General features: G+C 35.0%; 1 protein-coding gene across 1 annotated transcript in view; it reads right to left on the bottom strand.

Annotated features, from left to right (window-relative positions):
- LAMA2 (laminin subunit alpha 2) overlaps nt 1-17150 on the bottom strand; it is a 356269-nt gene that overhangs the window by 100456 nt on the left and 238663 nt on the right. Inside the window, 5 exon segments of the mRNA XM_032185008.1 lie at nt 3713-3906; nt 4817-4903; nt 8530-8654; nt 9302-9436; nt 13387-13504. Coding sequence (XP_032040899.1) covers nt 3713-3906; nt 4817-4903; nt 8530-8654; nt 9302-9436; nt 13387-13504 — 659 coding nt within the window.

The following is a 17150-nucleotide window of genomic DNA, read 5'->3' as shown; positions in this document are numbered from 1 at the left end:
AGTTTTCTAAAATATAACTGTTATAAAACAGTATTGAAAAATTGTATGCACTGAGCAACTGAAAAATGACACGTTAAGAAAAAACAGCAAGAACTTAGTAATTCAGATTTTCAGCTATATCAAAAATAGAAGATTTTAATGAACATTCTGGCTCCTTTGAGTCTTTTTATGTCTTTTCACTGCAAATTTTTGCACTAAAACCTTTAGAATACTTATGATAAGGGATATATGGAAATTTAAATGTTATATTTAAACAATAATAGATTACAACATTGTGCATAAATTCTCCCTCTAATTGGATTTAAATATGCATTCCTTAGCTTTTATATAATTTTGTGTAGTATGACCTTTGATAGAATTTGCCAAAAATTCATTATTCAAATGCTTGTTCTACGCTAAATATTCAAAAATCAGTTTCCACTTTCCTAAATATTAAACATAACATTATACAGCTTAACCACACTATGTTTTGTATTACTTACAACTACATTTATTCAAAAATTGATGATTGTATTTATATGTATTTTCATTAAGCTAGACCATTTTGCTACCTAACTTGGGGCTCTTTGCACTTGTGACAGCTACAAAGCAATCGCACCAGTATTTGAAATGAAACTCTGCAAATGAGCACAAGTAGATACATGCTTACAGTTCATTTGAAATATGGAATGCAAACAGGATTCTACATATGGCATTAATTTTCTGCACATTAAATTACTTAATCACTACTATTATTACCATTTAGGTTTCATTACAACTGAAGCTAGTCAGAAAATAATTTACTGAGTATTTTGGAAGTGGTTGATACATAAAAGTAAAAATATGTTTTATACAAGATCTAATCTTCAGTTGCATTAAATTCAGATTGGAACAAAGAAATGTTATGCAAGTAATGTAGGAAAATTTCAGTGTTTCCTCAAAAGATGCAATGAAACCCTGGAAGAGGTTGCCCAGAGAAGCTGTGGGTGCCCCATCCCTAGAAGTGTTCAAGGCCAGGTTGGATGGGGCTTTTGGGCAACATGATCTGGTGGGAGGTGTCCCTGCCCATGGCAGGAGGGTTGGCACTTGATGGTCTTTAAGGTCTCATCCAACCCAAACCATTCTGCGATTCTGTTTCTAATGGCTCTCTATAGCACAATGACTTGTTTTTTTGCTGTGAAAAACAATCCAAAGGATTGTTTGTTGGTTATTGCCAACAATCCAAAGGATTGTTTTTCAGATGAAAATCAGTTATCTAGTTGAAGTAAAAAGGCTGCTACAGGTAGTGCAGATACATTTTAACACCACCACATGATTATGTTGCAGTTAAATCTGAAATTATAACAGGACACAGCTTTTAAAGCACAAAGGTGGAAAATTGGATTTGCCCGCACACAGCTTTTCCCATTCATAGTGAGATTTTTAACCATATTATCCACACAATGAAACAGTCTGATTAACAAACTGGAAAACCACTATAAATCAAAACTTGCACTTAAGCTGTTTTGTACAATGAAGAACTCCGCAACCCTGGATATCCAAAAGTCTGTTTTAAGAATGCTGATAAGGTCAATAACCAACAAAACACAAACTGAGGAGTGCCTAAGGCTGAAAACGTTTGCTAGTCCTGGTATTACTCTAACAGATATTCAGGATGCTGAAAAAGTTAAGTAATTTTCATTTAGATACCACTGCAGAAAACAGTTTCCTTCTCTTAAAGTGTTGTAGCTGTGACAGCTATGGACTTAACTCATGATTACACTTCTTGACAAATAAGCCATGAAATAGAATTGAAAGTGTAGTTATTTCAGGAAAGTAGCTACTTACTCTATTTGCATTCATTTTGCTGTAGTTTGAAATAAAGATATATGATAGTTCAGTATTAAGTCCTAAACTGCATCACACTGAAGGACCCTGGAAGTTTTTTTCCTTAAGTACTCTAAGCTTTTCATCAACGAACTGATGCTTTCTATATTACTAATAATATGGAAAAGTGTAAACGTAGATATTCCCAGTAATTTCTCTATTCATTTTCAAAGAAGAGTTGTACCTCTGAATCGGGACTAATGTGAGCACTAAATTTGGTAGACCCATTTAGAAGCCTAGTTCTGCTCAGACGCAATCACTATGGGAGAGCTGATCACAACCATTAAGTTAAGTGAAAACATGTTCTGTGCTCTGTAGCCCCAGATTCAAAGTCTTCCTGTCTTCTTGCTCAAGAGTTAAATGTGTGGCTTTTTTGAGTATCCACTTTTTTGAGTATCCACTCAAAAAAGCCACACATTTAACTCTTGAGTGACGTGATACCTTCAGCTATTTTTTAGCACTTCTTGTTTTTTGTTGTTGTTGTTGTTTTTTTCTTTCTGTTTTTCCAATTTGTAAATTGTTTGCAATTTGCTTGAGCTGAGCTGTACTAGTTTACTAGTTGATTTTAATATTAAGAGAAATGTGGACCTCTCAAATCTCTGGGTATTTAGGTAAAGACTGACTGCTTTCTGTTGAAAAAAAAAAAAAAAAGAAAAAAGATATCATTTTATGATATGGTATATGCCTTGAAAGGTATATACCACATCAAGGTATATGCCTTGATGTTACAGGCACCTCTCACAGGCCAAAACCCCAATAAAATGGAAAAAAAAAATCAATTGAAGTTCTATAGCAGATAAAAATCAGATAAAACATTAAAACTAGTTAATTGTTCCCTCTCAATATGTTCAAAGATGCACAGAATAAAAGTATAGTATAGCTTAGTGGATCTGGATCTGTGTTATATTTTAAAGTACACAATGATGGCCTTGAGGAAAAAAAAAAAAAAAAAAAAGAGAAAAGAAAAAAGAAAAAAAAAAAAGAAGCAATCACAAATTACTTCCTACTCAGGTTGAGGAGATGAAGGAGAGGAGTGGAAAGGAAAACACCTTATATTTCAGTTAGGATTTACTAAGTGTTCTGGAAAGGTTTTGCTACCTGATATATTTAATAAGACATAAGTATACAATATCACAGGAAATGAGATTGTGTGCTCAAAACACACACTATAATATCCAATGGAAAAAAAAATCCAAACAATAATAAAAGACAAGACACTCACCACACAGCAAAACCACAGGTAGGACAAAGATACTAGTACTGTAAAATGCAATCTGATATTTTAGGATGAATTGGCTGTTAGTTTTTGCTTTTTGAAGAAAATATGTTCTTTGTTCCTGGACAAACCGTACTGTAATTCATTACATATTGTAAATTAATATAAATACAAATGGTTGTTGAACTAACATGACCAAGCAAACCTTGGCAAAAACTTTTCAGTTTCTCTGTATGGCTCATGACTAATAGCATTGCAACTGCTGGTTAAAACACTTAGGACAACACTAAAAGGAAATCACTAATATAAAACATTTAATCTGTCACAACAGCAGTGCCAACATTTAGGAAGACTACAAACTTCAACACTCCTTCCCTCTTCCCTCCCCCCCAAAAAAATAAAATAAAATAAAATAAAATAATCCTTCATAATCCTTCAAAGTTTTGTTGTCAGTTTTCAGTAAGCATGTAAAAAAAAGTACTGAGAGTTTTCCAAACATCTCAAGGCTTGTGAAAAAAATAGATCAGAATGCCAAAGTAGTCAGAAACTCAACTAGTATTTTCAAAGGAAGCCACACCACAACTGACCACTGTAAAAGCAGAAATATGACAAACAAACAGAAATTCTCCAATATTACATTAGTATACGTACAAATGCATTTCATGCCATCACGCGCATGCCGGTGTTCACAGCCATCACACTTCCACCCTGTGAATCCAGGCTTGCAAGTGCACTGTCCAGTGACAGGGTCACAGGGAACAGGCAGGGAACCATACTGATCACACTCACATTCTTGGCAGGAGCCTCCTAGAGTTTGTGGGTTTCCCGTGTAGCCAGGAGAACATCTAGACATCACAAATAAAAAACACATTTGGCCAACTGAGAAGCAAGGTGTACTATAATGAATGCAATGAATGGCAAGACTGTAAAAAAAAGTATAGGTATATCCATTTATGAACCACTGAAAAAAAAATACTTTGGTGGTTTACAACTTGTTATGCATTTAAAGATGGAGAAAATGCTGCAAACTGTCCAACAAAATGATAATGGGCATAATCTCATAACCAGGACATGGAACAGTCCAGACAGAAAGAGTACAAAAAAGTGACTTCAGTTAAATTTCTGTTACACTGACACAAAAGTTCCTACATTACCTATGTTTGCTTAAAAGACCTTTTTTTTTTTTTTCTTTTTTTTTTTTCTCTCACCACTAGCCACTTTTATTTTGCATTAGAAGTGAAGTCTTAGTAGTCACTTGCAGATTGAGATCATCTTAATCCCAGTCTCACTATGGATGGGACACCAGTTATATTTTGGGTTATTAATTTGCAGTTTTGTTATTAATATGTTTACATGTAAATGTTTTTCACAGTCAGTGCCCATGCGGACATCGTAATCACTTGAACATAGGGTAAGAATGACATCAAGTCACACTATAAATATGGTATCTAATTTTTGGTAAATGTAATGTTTTTTGTTTCAAATTCTGAGACCGAGGGATAAACAAGACAAAACCAAAAAGAAAGTACAACTTAGACAAGATTAGTGGTATAAATAATACTCACTATTAATTTACAGCATGTGTGTGTAGGAATGGCCTATTGCAGCTGACTTTGAACCACATATAGAAAGTAAATAACTTATCCAAAGGAATGTATTTAAATATTAGTAAACATACACTTATAGCATTGAGGAACATTGCTCTCCTTCATGTGTTTCCCCCCTTTCTCTTCCTTCCTTTTTCATTTATCCTACCTTTCACAGTACTGGCCTTCATATCCATGTGGGCATTGAGTACACCGGTAATCACTAGGTCCTTCCACAACACAAGAAGGGCTGAAACTAAAACAAAAGCAAATAATAATAATAATAATAATAAAAATAGAAAATAGCTTTTTGTGCTCTATTGCATCATCACTCTAGTCAACTGGGCAGAAGGGTACATGGTAAGCTCTATACTTTAAAGCAAATGGCAGCAGTTTCATATCTGCTCATAAACACCCATGGGAGACTTTTTTTTTTTTTTAATCAAGAATTCTGCAATCATCTTGCTGTGATACTGGCAGAATTTAGACAAATTCTAGAAGGGCAGAGCCAACAAGAGTAGGATCCAATGAGACGAGCAAGTCAACAATGCCCATCTTGTAGGCCCGTGTGACTGAATGGTGCTCTCAGTGATCAAGAAAAGGAAGTAATGGAAATGATGTGAGAGACATGGTTAAGAAACTGAACTAGCAGACATCCAGTCCTTCCAGTCAGTTTTAATATTACTTTGAATAAAAGGAAGAGAAAAGACTGCCTACAGACTAACTAACCTTAAAGCTATATTCATGATCAGGAAGCGGTTATATTTTAATCAAAGATGACAGTGGATTATTTCTACTAAGTCATGATGTATGTGAATAACTGGTGAGTTCAGTGTGTACCTATGGGAACAGTGGGAAGTAGCATGCTTTATTAGCACATAAAGTGCCTGCACAAGCTGTTACAACAACAAAAAAAGTGCTAGGAGATGAAAATAAACACAACTGAATATGCATATGTAAAAATCATTCAGATATTTGTGGAATAAGAGCTAGAAAAGCACAGAGGTAGCTAGTGGTGAGCCCAAAGCTCCTTCCTGGCACAGTACAGTCAGCATCCTACTCTATCTTGCTTATAATGCATTAAATCGATAGTGATTGAATGAGTAATAAAATTATACCTTTGCAAAAAAAATGTAAACAAATTGATCTACTACTCACAAATTCATTATCTAACAAATTTTCAGCTCCATTACAATAGATTCCCACTCCCAGAAACAATTCATTCCTTCTGATTTTTTTTTTCAGCTCATCATGTATGAAGCTGACGGCTGACTGTACAGAAATATAAAACATTATATAAAACCTAAAACCTTAATGGAGTTCTGTGAAAGGTCATAAATTAAAATAATTGCACCACACATTCATAAATAGTATCATGTCAGTCATGACATAAGAAACTAATGAGATGACTCATTAGCTATCTACGTTTCATGCAGGTTATGATTATTCAACTACCATACAATACTTGCGTGTAGTTTGATTTTTTTTCCTGAGTAGGATCTCAAAGAGTTTTCACTAAGCTGCACGGCGCACAGAAATCCAACATGTGACACTGTACTGGGTCTGGGTAAAACCACCACAGACACCTTCATTTTCCACCTAATAATACAGCTTTATGGAATGGGCCTATCCCACCTAGTTAGGCATGTAGTCTAAGCCAACTGTTCAGGAATCTTCTATCAGATGTGGAAATATGGAGATGTACAGACAGGTATACACATGCAAAACACCTCTTCCTCTTCCCCCTCCGCAATGGTGGTTTCCTGCTGTTATAGGCGAGTTGCATAGTTTTCTTAAGTTTTCTGTCCCACTTCACTGATTCTACAGGCACATAAATTGTTGATGGCTACTGCTACAGAGGTAGTAAGCCCATCCCTCATGTCTAGAGACATCTGAATCAAGCCCTAAAAAAATTAGCAGTTCTGTTTCTGGACACGTTCAGATCTGTATCTTTTCCTGACAAGTGTGAAGAAACTGGATGACTATCCCATGATTAACTGTATCTACTAAGCTCAGAATGTTATTAATCTATCTCCTACAAGGGCTTTTAAGCAAAAAAGCCTCTTTACAAGAGGCTTTATAAAAGGCCCTGTAAACATACTCTTGTGCAGACGGTGGAGCAGATGCTTTGCTCGCTCTCCTCCCTTCCTGAGGCAGCTCAGTGGTTTGGGTGCTCACCCAGGACACACACACTGGTTGGAGTCCACACATTTCTCAACCGTAGAACATTTCAGAAACACCAATTTCTTGTGTTTTAAGTTAGCTTTTAAACAAAATAATGAAATGATTTCTGGAGCACAAATTTGAGAATAAATCTAAATTCTTGTAGCTGAGTCCCACAATCACCGAGGTGGATAGTCCTCCTCATTTTCCAATCTGCCACCTGCATTTCTGGGCAAACAAAGGTTCTTAAATCCCAGAGGAAAAAAAAAAAAAAAAAGGATTAAGAGGTATTTTCAGCACTTCCTGCTGCTAGTTAGCAACAAAGTGTTTTCCTGTGTATTGGCTAATCTGCAAAGCTGAGAAGCATGGTTGATCATATTCTTAGCAATTTGAATGTCCTTTGTTGATATCAGCAAATAGAATGAATAACTAAGCCATAACAGAAAACATGCTTGTGAAAGAAAAAAAAAATTAAAAAAAAAATCAGAAAAATCTGTAGTCATAGTATCACAGCATCATAACACGGTTTGGGTTGGAAGGGACTTTAAAAGACCATCTAGTTTCAACCCCTCTGCCATGGGCAGAGACACCTTCCTCATGACCAGGTTGCCCAAAGCTCCATCCAGACTGGCCTTGAACACTTCCAGGGATGGGGCATCCACAGCTTCTCTTGGCAGCCTGTGCCAGGGCCTCACTACCCTCAGAGTAAAGAATTTCTTCCTTATGTCTAATCTAAATCTGCCCATTTTAGACCACTTTCTAATTTTCTGAGATAAAGGATACTTCTTTAATCTATTTTTATAATTGTTTTGGCTGTTCTCAGCTTGGTATTTATGAGGTTTGCAAGTTCTCTTAAAAACACTTGCTTTGGATAGAAGATCGCAAAGTGTTTAGCTCCTGTTGTTTGTAAAAGGAATGCTGTCCTTCAAAAACCACTTCAAAATGATACGATAAAGAAGAGAGAAGAGAAAACATCTTAGATATACTGGCTGAAATACTCCCTATAACATCCTAAAGGTCAGACAAAACACAGACAAAATGATTTTAAGGAACACTTCCAACCTTTCAAGAGAACAATCCTGAAACACAACCCTTTTTAGAGCAGTACTATGGTATGATTCCAAATACCATTTAGAACTTCCCAGCAAAACAACTCAAATCTCAAGTGCTAAAGTATCATCTGTTGGGAACACATGCAGAGACATCATAGAAAGGCTCATTAGCATAAAGCAACCAACAAAATTTATGCTGCAATAACTATATTGCTTTTAAATTATTCTATCTTTCACAAATTGCCTAAAACTCATGTAACATTAAATAAGGAATCAATAAATTCCACAGCGGAGCAAGAAAGGCACTGTAATACATTTATACCAACATAATATATGAGCATAAGACTTTTTACAGCTCCCTTGTGGCCATATTGTATTTGAGTTCTTCTCTAGCTTCATTTGTGAGAATACCTTTATAACACATATTCATTATCTGTTGAGTATTGCATTTTCTACCACTTACTAATTTATTCATCACAAATTAGCAAGGGAGCAATTTTTGACTTTTAAAGGAAGATCAATTAGCAGAAGTAGATACAAAACTTTTTAATATGGCTCTGCGTGATACAGTCCTCCTGTAGCCATCTGAAAGAGGACACAGTAAGCCCAAACTGAAATGGTTGTTTGCTGGAAAGGTAAACTCTTTGTTGTGAGTTTTCTTGCTTACTTGTTGCTGGAAATGGACAGGGGACAAGCACAAGGCTGACAGTCCTCTGGAGAGCCTCGGACAATGCCGTAAAATCCCAGTGCACATCTCTCACAGTGGGGACCAGCTGTATTGTGCTGACAATCCTGCAGAGGAAGGAGCCAGAATGAAAGCTGTATTTGATAATTACAAGAAAGCAGACAACATTTTGTTCCCAACCTCAGGGATTCAAATGAATTGAGATTCATATTTTTTTTTCTGCCTGATACGATTCACAGTGGGACTGCTTGCTTTAAGCATCTATCAAAGGCATGCTGTGTTACATATGGGCTTTACACAGTGAAAGAATGAAGGCCTGTAGCTAGCAAGATGAATCCTAAGGAATTTTTTAACCCATTCATCCCTCCTACCCTTCTCTTTTCCAGCCACTGAAGCAGCTGAAATAATCGATAAAAAATCAGTCTTACTGTATTAGGTTATGTGTATTACTGCCCTTAAGAGCTGCATTATGTTTATTACAAGATGTGTGCACCTTTAGTTTGCAGGTTTTAATTTCTCTTTTTATACAAATAGGAATTCAGAGGCAAAAAAGTACTGTATAATCTTAACCCCAGAAAACCAGAATGGAAAACTTTAATAGTAGACAGTTTGCTTCTTTTGGTCCATTAACTTTGAGAGCAATTTATGTAAAATTGGATTTAAATAACATCCTTTATTTTAATTTGGTCCAGCTACACAGCTTATGAATTTTACATTAAGTTTAACCTAGTGCACAAATTCAGAAATGTAATACCTGACAAATTGATGTTTCAGGGTCACACATAGTACTGTGTCCATGACATTGACACACAACACAGGCACCTAAGGACTGACCAGGTGTCCTTCCTGCATGTGAGGTTGGAAGCCTATAAAATCCTGGAGAGCATGACTGCAATAAAAAAGATGCAGAAGAAAACAGATCATTACAGAGTGGACTGGGTATAGAAAACATTGCAAGCTCATCTTTCCAATCACCAGTTTTTACAAGTTGTGAAAAGAACCTGACAGGCTTCCAGCTGAGTTACAAACAATATACAGCACTTTACAGATAACAAGAACCAGCCCTAATTGGAAACATTGCTGAAAAATCCCTGGAGCACTCCATTGGTACCAGGCTTTTCATATTACAGCTTGAGACCTTTCATTCAAATGCTGAACACCTCACTGTTCTCACTGTGCACCAAACATCCTTTCATTTCTTAAGAATAAGGTTTGTTTTCAACATAAATTTTTTTGCATGGACTGTGGAGAGGAAGCATGATGATTCTGTTTTCTTCACTCTTGGTGAGCTTTTCAGGTTTGACAAGCTAATATCTGCCTACATACTGCCTGATGGATAACAAGCAAAAGCCAAATGACAATAATCAAAAAAATGGCTGCATGGCTGCATTATTTATAGCTATATAACGTAAAGTCTATAAAAGTAGAGAATTCAAAATATTAAAGGTTTTCCATGTCTAGAGACTATTAGCTCCAAAAATATTTATCTATCACTGAGTGCCCCCTACCCAAGTTTGGCAGTAAAATTCTAAGAGCAACCCCAAAATTACCAACAAAGTTGACACATGCAAAATCCAGCACTTGATCTTTCTTTCAGGCTTATTATGCAAACGTATCAAAGTGTCTACTTATTTCCCAGAAAGCACACAGCTACAGCAGCATAAAAATAGAAACAGGACCATTTTGATAGTTCAGATCATTAGGGATAAGTGCATACAGGCAAGTCACCTATCCCATATAAAAACCCCACCACCTAGTGGTGCTAGGAGCCTGTGAAGGCTGTCTGATGTGGTCATTTCCTACTGTTGACCCAATTTTGTGCCTTTTGGACAGTGTGAGTAGCACACCTTTTCACAAAGCAGTAAAAGGGATGCAAAATAAACAAAAAAGAATCTGGAGTAAGAAACTTTTTATTATCAAAAGCTGGATTCTTCAGTCAAGCACTGCCTGACATGCTAGATTCTATTCATACTATACCTCTCTGACAGTTTTATAATCATTGCCAAAACATCCAGGAGTAAATTATGGAAAGAGCATAAACACAATTATTTTCTTTAGAATCATATGGAAAGTAATCTAACTTACTTCTGCTTTTTCCCTTTATTTTGATTTAGACTATATTAAGATCCCTGAAGCATAAAAACTGTCTATCTGCTTTTTCATGGTTTGTGAAGAATTCTAATTTAGATAAATAATCTCATATATGAAAGTAATTTTGTTTCTTACTATAATTTCCTAATTTTTCTCCCCTTTCCATTCCCAAAGGAGCTGTTGTCCAAACATAAAATGGTACATAGAACAGATTGAGAAGTTCTGAGTGACTTTAGGATCAGGGTATAAATATATGGTACATCCTCAAACAAATCTAAATTATTATTTTTTTTTCTGATACACAATTGACATTCTTGTCACCTATTTTGATCTAAGCATTTCTGGGATGAAACAGGACATACACAAAAGATGTAGTAGTAGACTATTTATTCCTTTATAAAGTGGTTAATAAGTGTTTCAGAAGTAGCCATTACGGAAACTCTTACCACTGTTTTTTCAGCCTGTTTCCAGATTAAAAGAAAAAGGATATAAATGTCCTCATAATGAAATTACAGACATTACAGGACAAGCCATAAATAGATATGCTATCTATTTATGTTAGCATTTGCTTAAAGATGTTTGGGTATCAAGTATTTTTTTCTCCTGTTGAAATCAGATAAACCTTCACAGAACACACCACAACCTTCACTAAGCACACTAAAAATAAACTAAGCTATGAGCATGTGAAGATTACACAATTAAGCACAAAGTATGAAGGTTGCAACTGAGACATTTATTCTAGCCCCTGGTGTGAATTAAAATAAAGTTCTAATTACATTATCATATATTTTCCTTGGAAAATATAGTTTGTTGCAGTAATTTTAACCAAACAACTGTACTTCTGAACAATTGCTGAAGCTTATTTTCTCATATATGCGTATTTACATACATTCAGGTACATGCTCTTATCCAAAAAGCATGCAAAGAAGATGCCTTCATTCATTTCCTTTCATACATTTCCTATGAACTCACTGTTTCTGTTGCCTAATTTGCTGCATAAAACAGTTCTGCACAACATCTGAAATGTAACAATGCATCTTTCCCTTGATTTCCTCACTCCAAATTTTCTGCTGTTGCTGGCTTTGGGGAACCCTTTACAAGATCCTGTTCAGTCAGGATGGCTGAGGGATTTTGACTGAGAATACTCAAGGTGTTGCTCACTGCTACCTCCACCTAGCAATTGCAACAAAAACATTTGGAATTTCTGGTACTGCTAAAAATAACATAAACATGCTGTTTTGCACACACAGAAACTGCAAGGCCAATCATCAGGAGCACACACAGTCATAAACATTAATTAACTTCTATTCTGCAGTCACAGACTACACATCTTAAACTCTTTCTATGGTACCTATTGTAAGACACAATTTACAAAGCACACAAGCCAGATGATTTTCTATAAAACTTGGGAATTTTTGAAACATGTAAAACAGCATGAAAATATTTAGATAAGTAAAAAATAAATGTAGCACATGTACAAGAAGCACCAAGTTCACTCAGTTGACCAAAGATTTTCTCCTGGTGTTCAATGACTTAGATATTTAACAAACTTCAACAGTTCAGGACAAAAGTTTTTATTAGTATCAGATCCATTTTCTTTTCTTTTAGGGGACAGTGGTTTGACCACTTCTAAGAATAAAGCAAAATGCACCACTTGGGCCATGTTCCAGAATTTCTGCTCCCCCTTAAAAGCATGTGTATGGACTGAGCAAGATCTTGTTATGGGAGCCTTACAAAATCACTGGAAGAATAATAATTGAGGGGAGTAAAGTGAAAGGGTATCTGCCAGGTCACAGTGCTCCTATGTATTTTCATAGATACACTTGGACAATCATAAGCTTTCAGAAAACTGACAGTTTGAAAATGATCAGTAGACTTTGGCTGAAGCTTTGAAAACATTTTCCTTGAAGTTTATTTCATGAAGTGCAGATGTGACAGCATGTCCAGTCAATATATTTGCTGTTTGGGCACTTAAGCAGCATGTAAAATAAGAACAAAGTAGGCATCTTTTAATCTTATTAGTGTTGATCCACAAAGGAATGTGACTAACTCTTTCATTGAGAAAGATAAATATGATGAATTTATAGGTTCTAAATTATGACCTTTTTGACCAGCTGCTCAGAATGCACTATTTCAGGTTTTTGTTTTGCAATGACTTTTCTTTTTATGTATTTCTTTTGCTATTTGAGTTATTCGTTATAGTAAAAAAATTAAGAAATCAAATTGAAATGCTGTTTATTTTTCAAAATAAAAATTTTCAATCAATCATAAAGCCTTAAAAACTTTATGTGAGAATTGAAATAACAGGCAAGGCAAACTGAAAAATCTGGAAACCTTTATAAAATGGAATTTCAAAATTCTGCACGGGTATGTTTTTATTGTTTGGTTCCACAATTTTAATACCAATCTTTTATTTATATATATATTTTTTGTTTCCAAGTTTATAGTTATACTTTATTTTCTGAATTTATTTCAATTGACAGATCATTAAATTTTTGTAAGTAGTATGTAACCTTTAATTATTCATTTTTACCAATATTAATTTGTAGTTTACTTACAAGAATCAATAATTTATAGAATTTATTATTATTGAACATAAAAGCTTCTTGTGTTTTGTTTTTCTCCATAGATGTTGTGAATCATCAACATGATAAAATGATGCATATATTCTCTAATTGCTTATCACATCTTACTAATCAATGGAAAACAAAAAGCATAAAGACTTTTACTGGAAGTTTACTACTGTACCTCACAAGACAAACCAGAATAACCCTGTGGGCAGACACATCGCTCAATCAAGTAAGCCTGAGGAGTCATTCCAGACACAGTGCCACTTTCAGCAACTTCCATTGAGATCTCAGAAATCCTGAAAAAAAAAAAAAAGAAAAAAAAGTGGAGGAGTAAATATCTCTAATAAGAGTAATGAAGCACTAACTCAAAACCAGTTAGTTCATAGTCAGCTAGTACATGGACTTACTTAGCTGTCTGTAGGCTTCTTCATCTACAGGAGATAAAACAATTTTCCTAAGGAAATAGCAAAGCTATCAATACCTCCAGCCTCATAGCCTCATTGTCCATTTCCAGACAATCACATAAATACATTTTCTAATTGATTCTACTTTTTTTTTTTTTTTTTTTAAATCTCTTTTCAGTGAAACTATTAACAACAGCTGAAATCTGATTCTTCATTCAGAGGGACTTGTTAAGAAATCGAAGTTGCATACTAAATGCAGTTCCAATTCACGATACTCAGAGGTACAGCAGTAAAATTGCTCAGTACATGATCTTTTGATGAGGAAACTATTTAAAAATATCTATCCCCTGCAACTAAAACAGTCTAGCAAGCTCTAGAGCAGACTTCAAAGTACCGATTTCGTTTGCCTTTCTTTGCTGTAGCCAGAGCTATGGCCAGATATCCATGTTTTCTTAGGATCACCTAGATACAAAAACAATTTAAAGCAAACAAAAAATCCTACCACACAGGCATCCAGCATTATCAGAAATGGTTACATTTCATGATGGAGCATCCAACACTAACTTTTGAAATATTTATTTGCTTTAATAACAATATCATTGCCGTCCCCCCACCTATCCTCCCCCCCCCCCGCCGCTCCCTGTCCTTCCAGCATGCACGCTGACCTGCCATTAATTTGTTTAAAAGAATATTGTGATCTGAAACCCCTACAAGTTTTTGATAAATAAGGAGGTTAGAATAGTGTAAAATTTTAAAACTTCAAATGAAATGCCAAACTAAGAGAAAATGTTGAAGAATATGTGAATAGCTAGCTGAATAATCATAGATAATGCTGTTACATCAGGTGTCTGTGCATAGGGTTAATGCACAGAAAGTCACAGAAATGCTCGTGTTCTGTTCATGCTCATAGGCTGCTCATTTACTCCCCAAACTTGATTACTGAGCTACTGTGGCACTGTTCTGCACATCAGCCCATAGGCACTGATGTCAGGATGACCATAGGAAAAGCAAAAGCTCACTGCTGGGGAGTTTTCAAAAGCTCACTACTGGGGAGTTTTGTGAGTGAATGTAGGTGATCAGAACTATACCTTTTAATACCTTGTGTCAAAGCAAAATCCCCCAATCATCTACTAATGTTAACCCTGTGCTATCTTCTTACCACTTGAAGAAAGGGGTGGTTCAGTGGAGCAGGGAAATTGAAAAACAAAACAAAACAAAAGATCAAAATAGAAAACTGAAAATAAAGAGGGCAAAACATTTAGATCTGATGTGTCAATGTAAGCATATATTGAAATCTCTGTACATTTAATAGAGAAACAAAACAAAACATGCCTCCCCATCACCTTCAAGGCTCAGGCAATGGTCTGTGTGCTGCAGAAAAACTATTTACTGTCAGAAAGCTGAATTTACATAATAATATACTCTGGGACCACAAAGCTACCTGTTGTTTGTGTGAAAATGTTACTTAAGGAAGGTCAGGCTTGGCTGATTCTTGGAACATGTCTAATAGGAAGCAGTCTAGCTAGCAACTGCTATCTGATCAGTGTCAGGGATATTGAAATAATTCACAGTCAAATTGAAAGCATACTTCCAATTGAAACTAATTTATTATCACAGCCCAGTTGCCTGCAAAGCAAAACAAAATCTAATAAAAGAAATGTTTCAATTTAGAGTGGTGAATGTGAAAATGAGGGCAACAAAATGAACACTATAGGAGAAAAATTTTTGGCTTTGGATTCTGAGCAGAAATCTCTAAATCACTAGTAATGCTGCAGCCTTGAAGAAAGAAAAAAAAAGCCCAAAGTTATATAGCTTAACATTGTTGCTAAGCTATATAATTAACACCAGAATTGGGCTATTTTTATTTTTCTATCACCTGCCACTGCTTTACTTTTGAATGCTTTTCCTATGGTTTATTATTTATCTGCATCTTTTAAACTCTGAAATTGAAATTAAAACATGCTTAAAAAATTAAAAGGATTTAATATATGGTATTTTCTTAATGCCATCCCAGTTTTCCTTGCCTTATACTTTTCCACTACACACAGTCAGGTAGAAAGAGAAATTTTAGCTGTTTATAAACTTGCATAACACACACTATTTATACAAATGTTTTATTGTAAGTCATTTAATTCAAACATATGTTTAAAGTTGAGCACATGCTTAAATATTGTCTTTAGAGAGTCTCAGCCTATTTTTAATAAAAGCCTGCAATTCTTATTCAAACTAATATCCCACTAACCTTTATGAACATTTTGGGGAATTTACTTTGTGGTCTTAAGCAAAACTTCCTTTTAAGTAATTCAAGGTATTAACTTGAAAAAAATAATAATGCACTCCAGATGCTTATTTTCTACTTATAGTCTCAGATGCCATGTGATGAGTATTACCTATGTAAGTAGACAGAAATCATAAAAATCTGTTGTAACATAACCACCTCCAAAATCAAACACATTATTATATGTGAGGTTATGACTTCAGATGGAGAGTTGTCAGAGAGAACAGCTGAACTCTTCACTAAATTCTGCTGTCATATAAAATGTTACGTTGTGAAATGTGATGTTGTAAAAATACATTTTGGTTCTCTAAGTGCCACCCTGCAGACCTGCTCTGAAACAGAAGTCATTCTGTTCTGTTAAATCCTCATTACTAGGTAAGCTTGATAAAATGGTGGCGTACTACAATGCAGGTGTAGATCAGACATGATAAGATGATTATATACATCTCAGAACAAAATCATGAAAATGAAATTTCATTTTAGTAACTTTGATTACAGTGCTTGAGCTGGGACAGCATTCAGCTTTTTCTTCCACAACTGAATTAGGATCTGTAGTATACAAAAGGAAGGGTGTGCAGAAACAGACCCAAAACATGGATAATGCTTCTCAAATTTTCCATGTCACATTGGAGTTACACACCTCTTTCCAATAAGAATTCCTTGTACTTGTAATACAATATTCTAAATGGAGTATGCCAAAAATAAATGAGATCAATGCAAAACGTTCATGGCGTCTGTTAATACTTAGTATTGACGCAGTGCAAGATGGATAAAAAAACACTTTATATTTGGTGTCTTACAAAGCTGCATTATACATGCACCTACTATTCACTCTCATAAACTTAAAAGTGCATGTTACTACTGACATGCTTGTAACACAGAAATATAGAAATAATTTTAGCCTATCACTTTCATGATAGAATTATAAAAAGGACCTCTGGAGACCTGCCTTTGGAGTTTATCTCCAATTATTCCTGTGTCCTTGCTATCTTTTTTTTTTTTTTTTTTTTTTTATTGCTAAGGCTATTGTGATTTCATTACCAAATCTTTTAGGAATAGTCTATACAACCAGAACTTCTTTACCCCCAGAAAGTTCTCTCTCATGTCTAATGTAAATCTTTCCAGATGAAGTTCAAGCTCATTTCTTTTTTTAAACTCATCCACCATGGCAACAGAGAACTGATTCTTTTCTTTCTCTTTGTGGCAACATTTTATACATCTTAAGGCAGATTCTAATTTCTGAATAAATGTGGTTCTTTA

Source organism: Aythya fuligula, chromosome 3 (assembly GCF_009819795.1).
Source record: "Aythya fuligula isolate bAytFul2 chromosome 3, bAytFul2.pri, whole genome shotgun sequence".
Classification (NCBI taxonomy): Eukaryota; Metazoa; Chordata; class Aves; order Anseriformes; family Anatidae; genus Aythya; species Aythya fuligula.
Note: the sequence above shows the minus strand (reverse complement) of the source record. Positions and strands in the feature narration are given on the sequence as shown.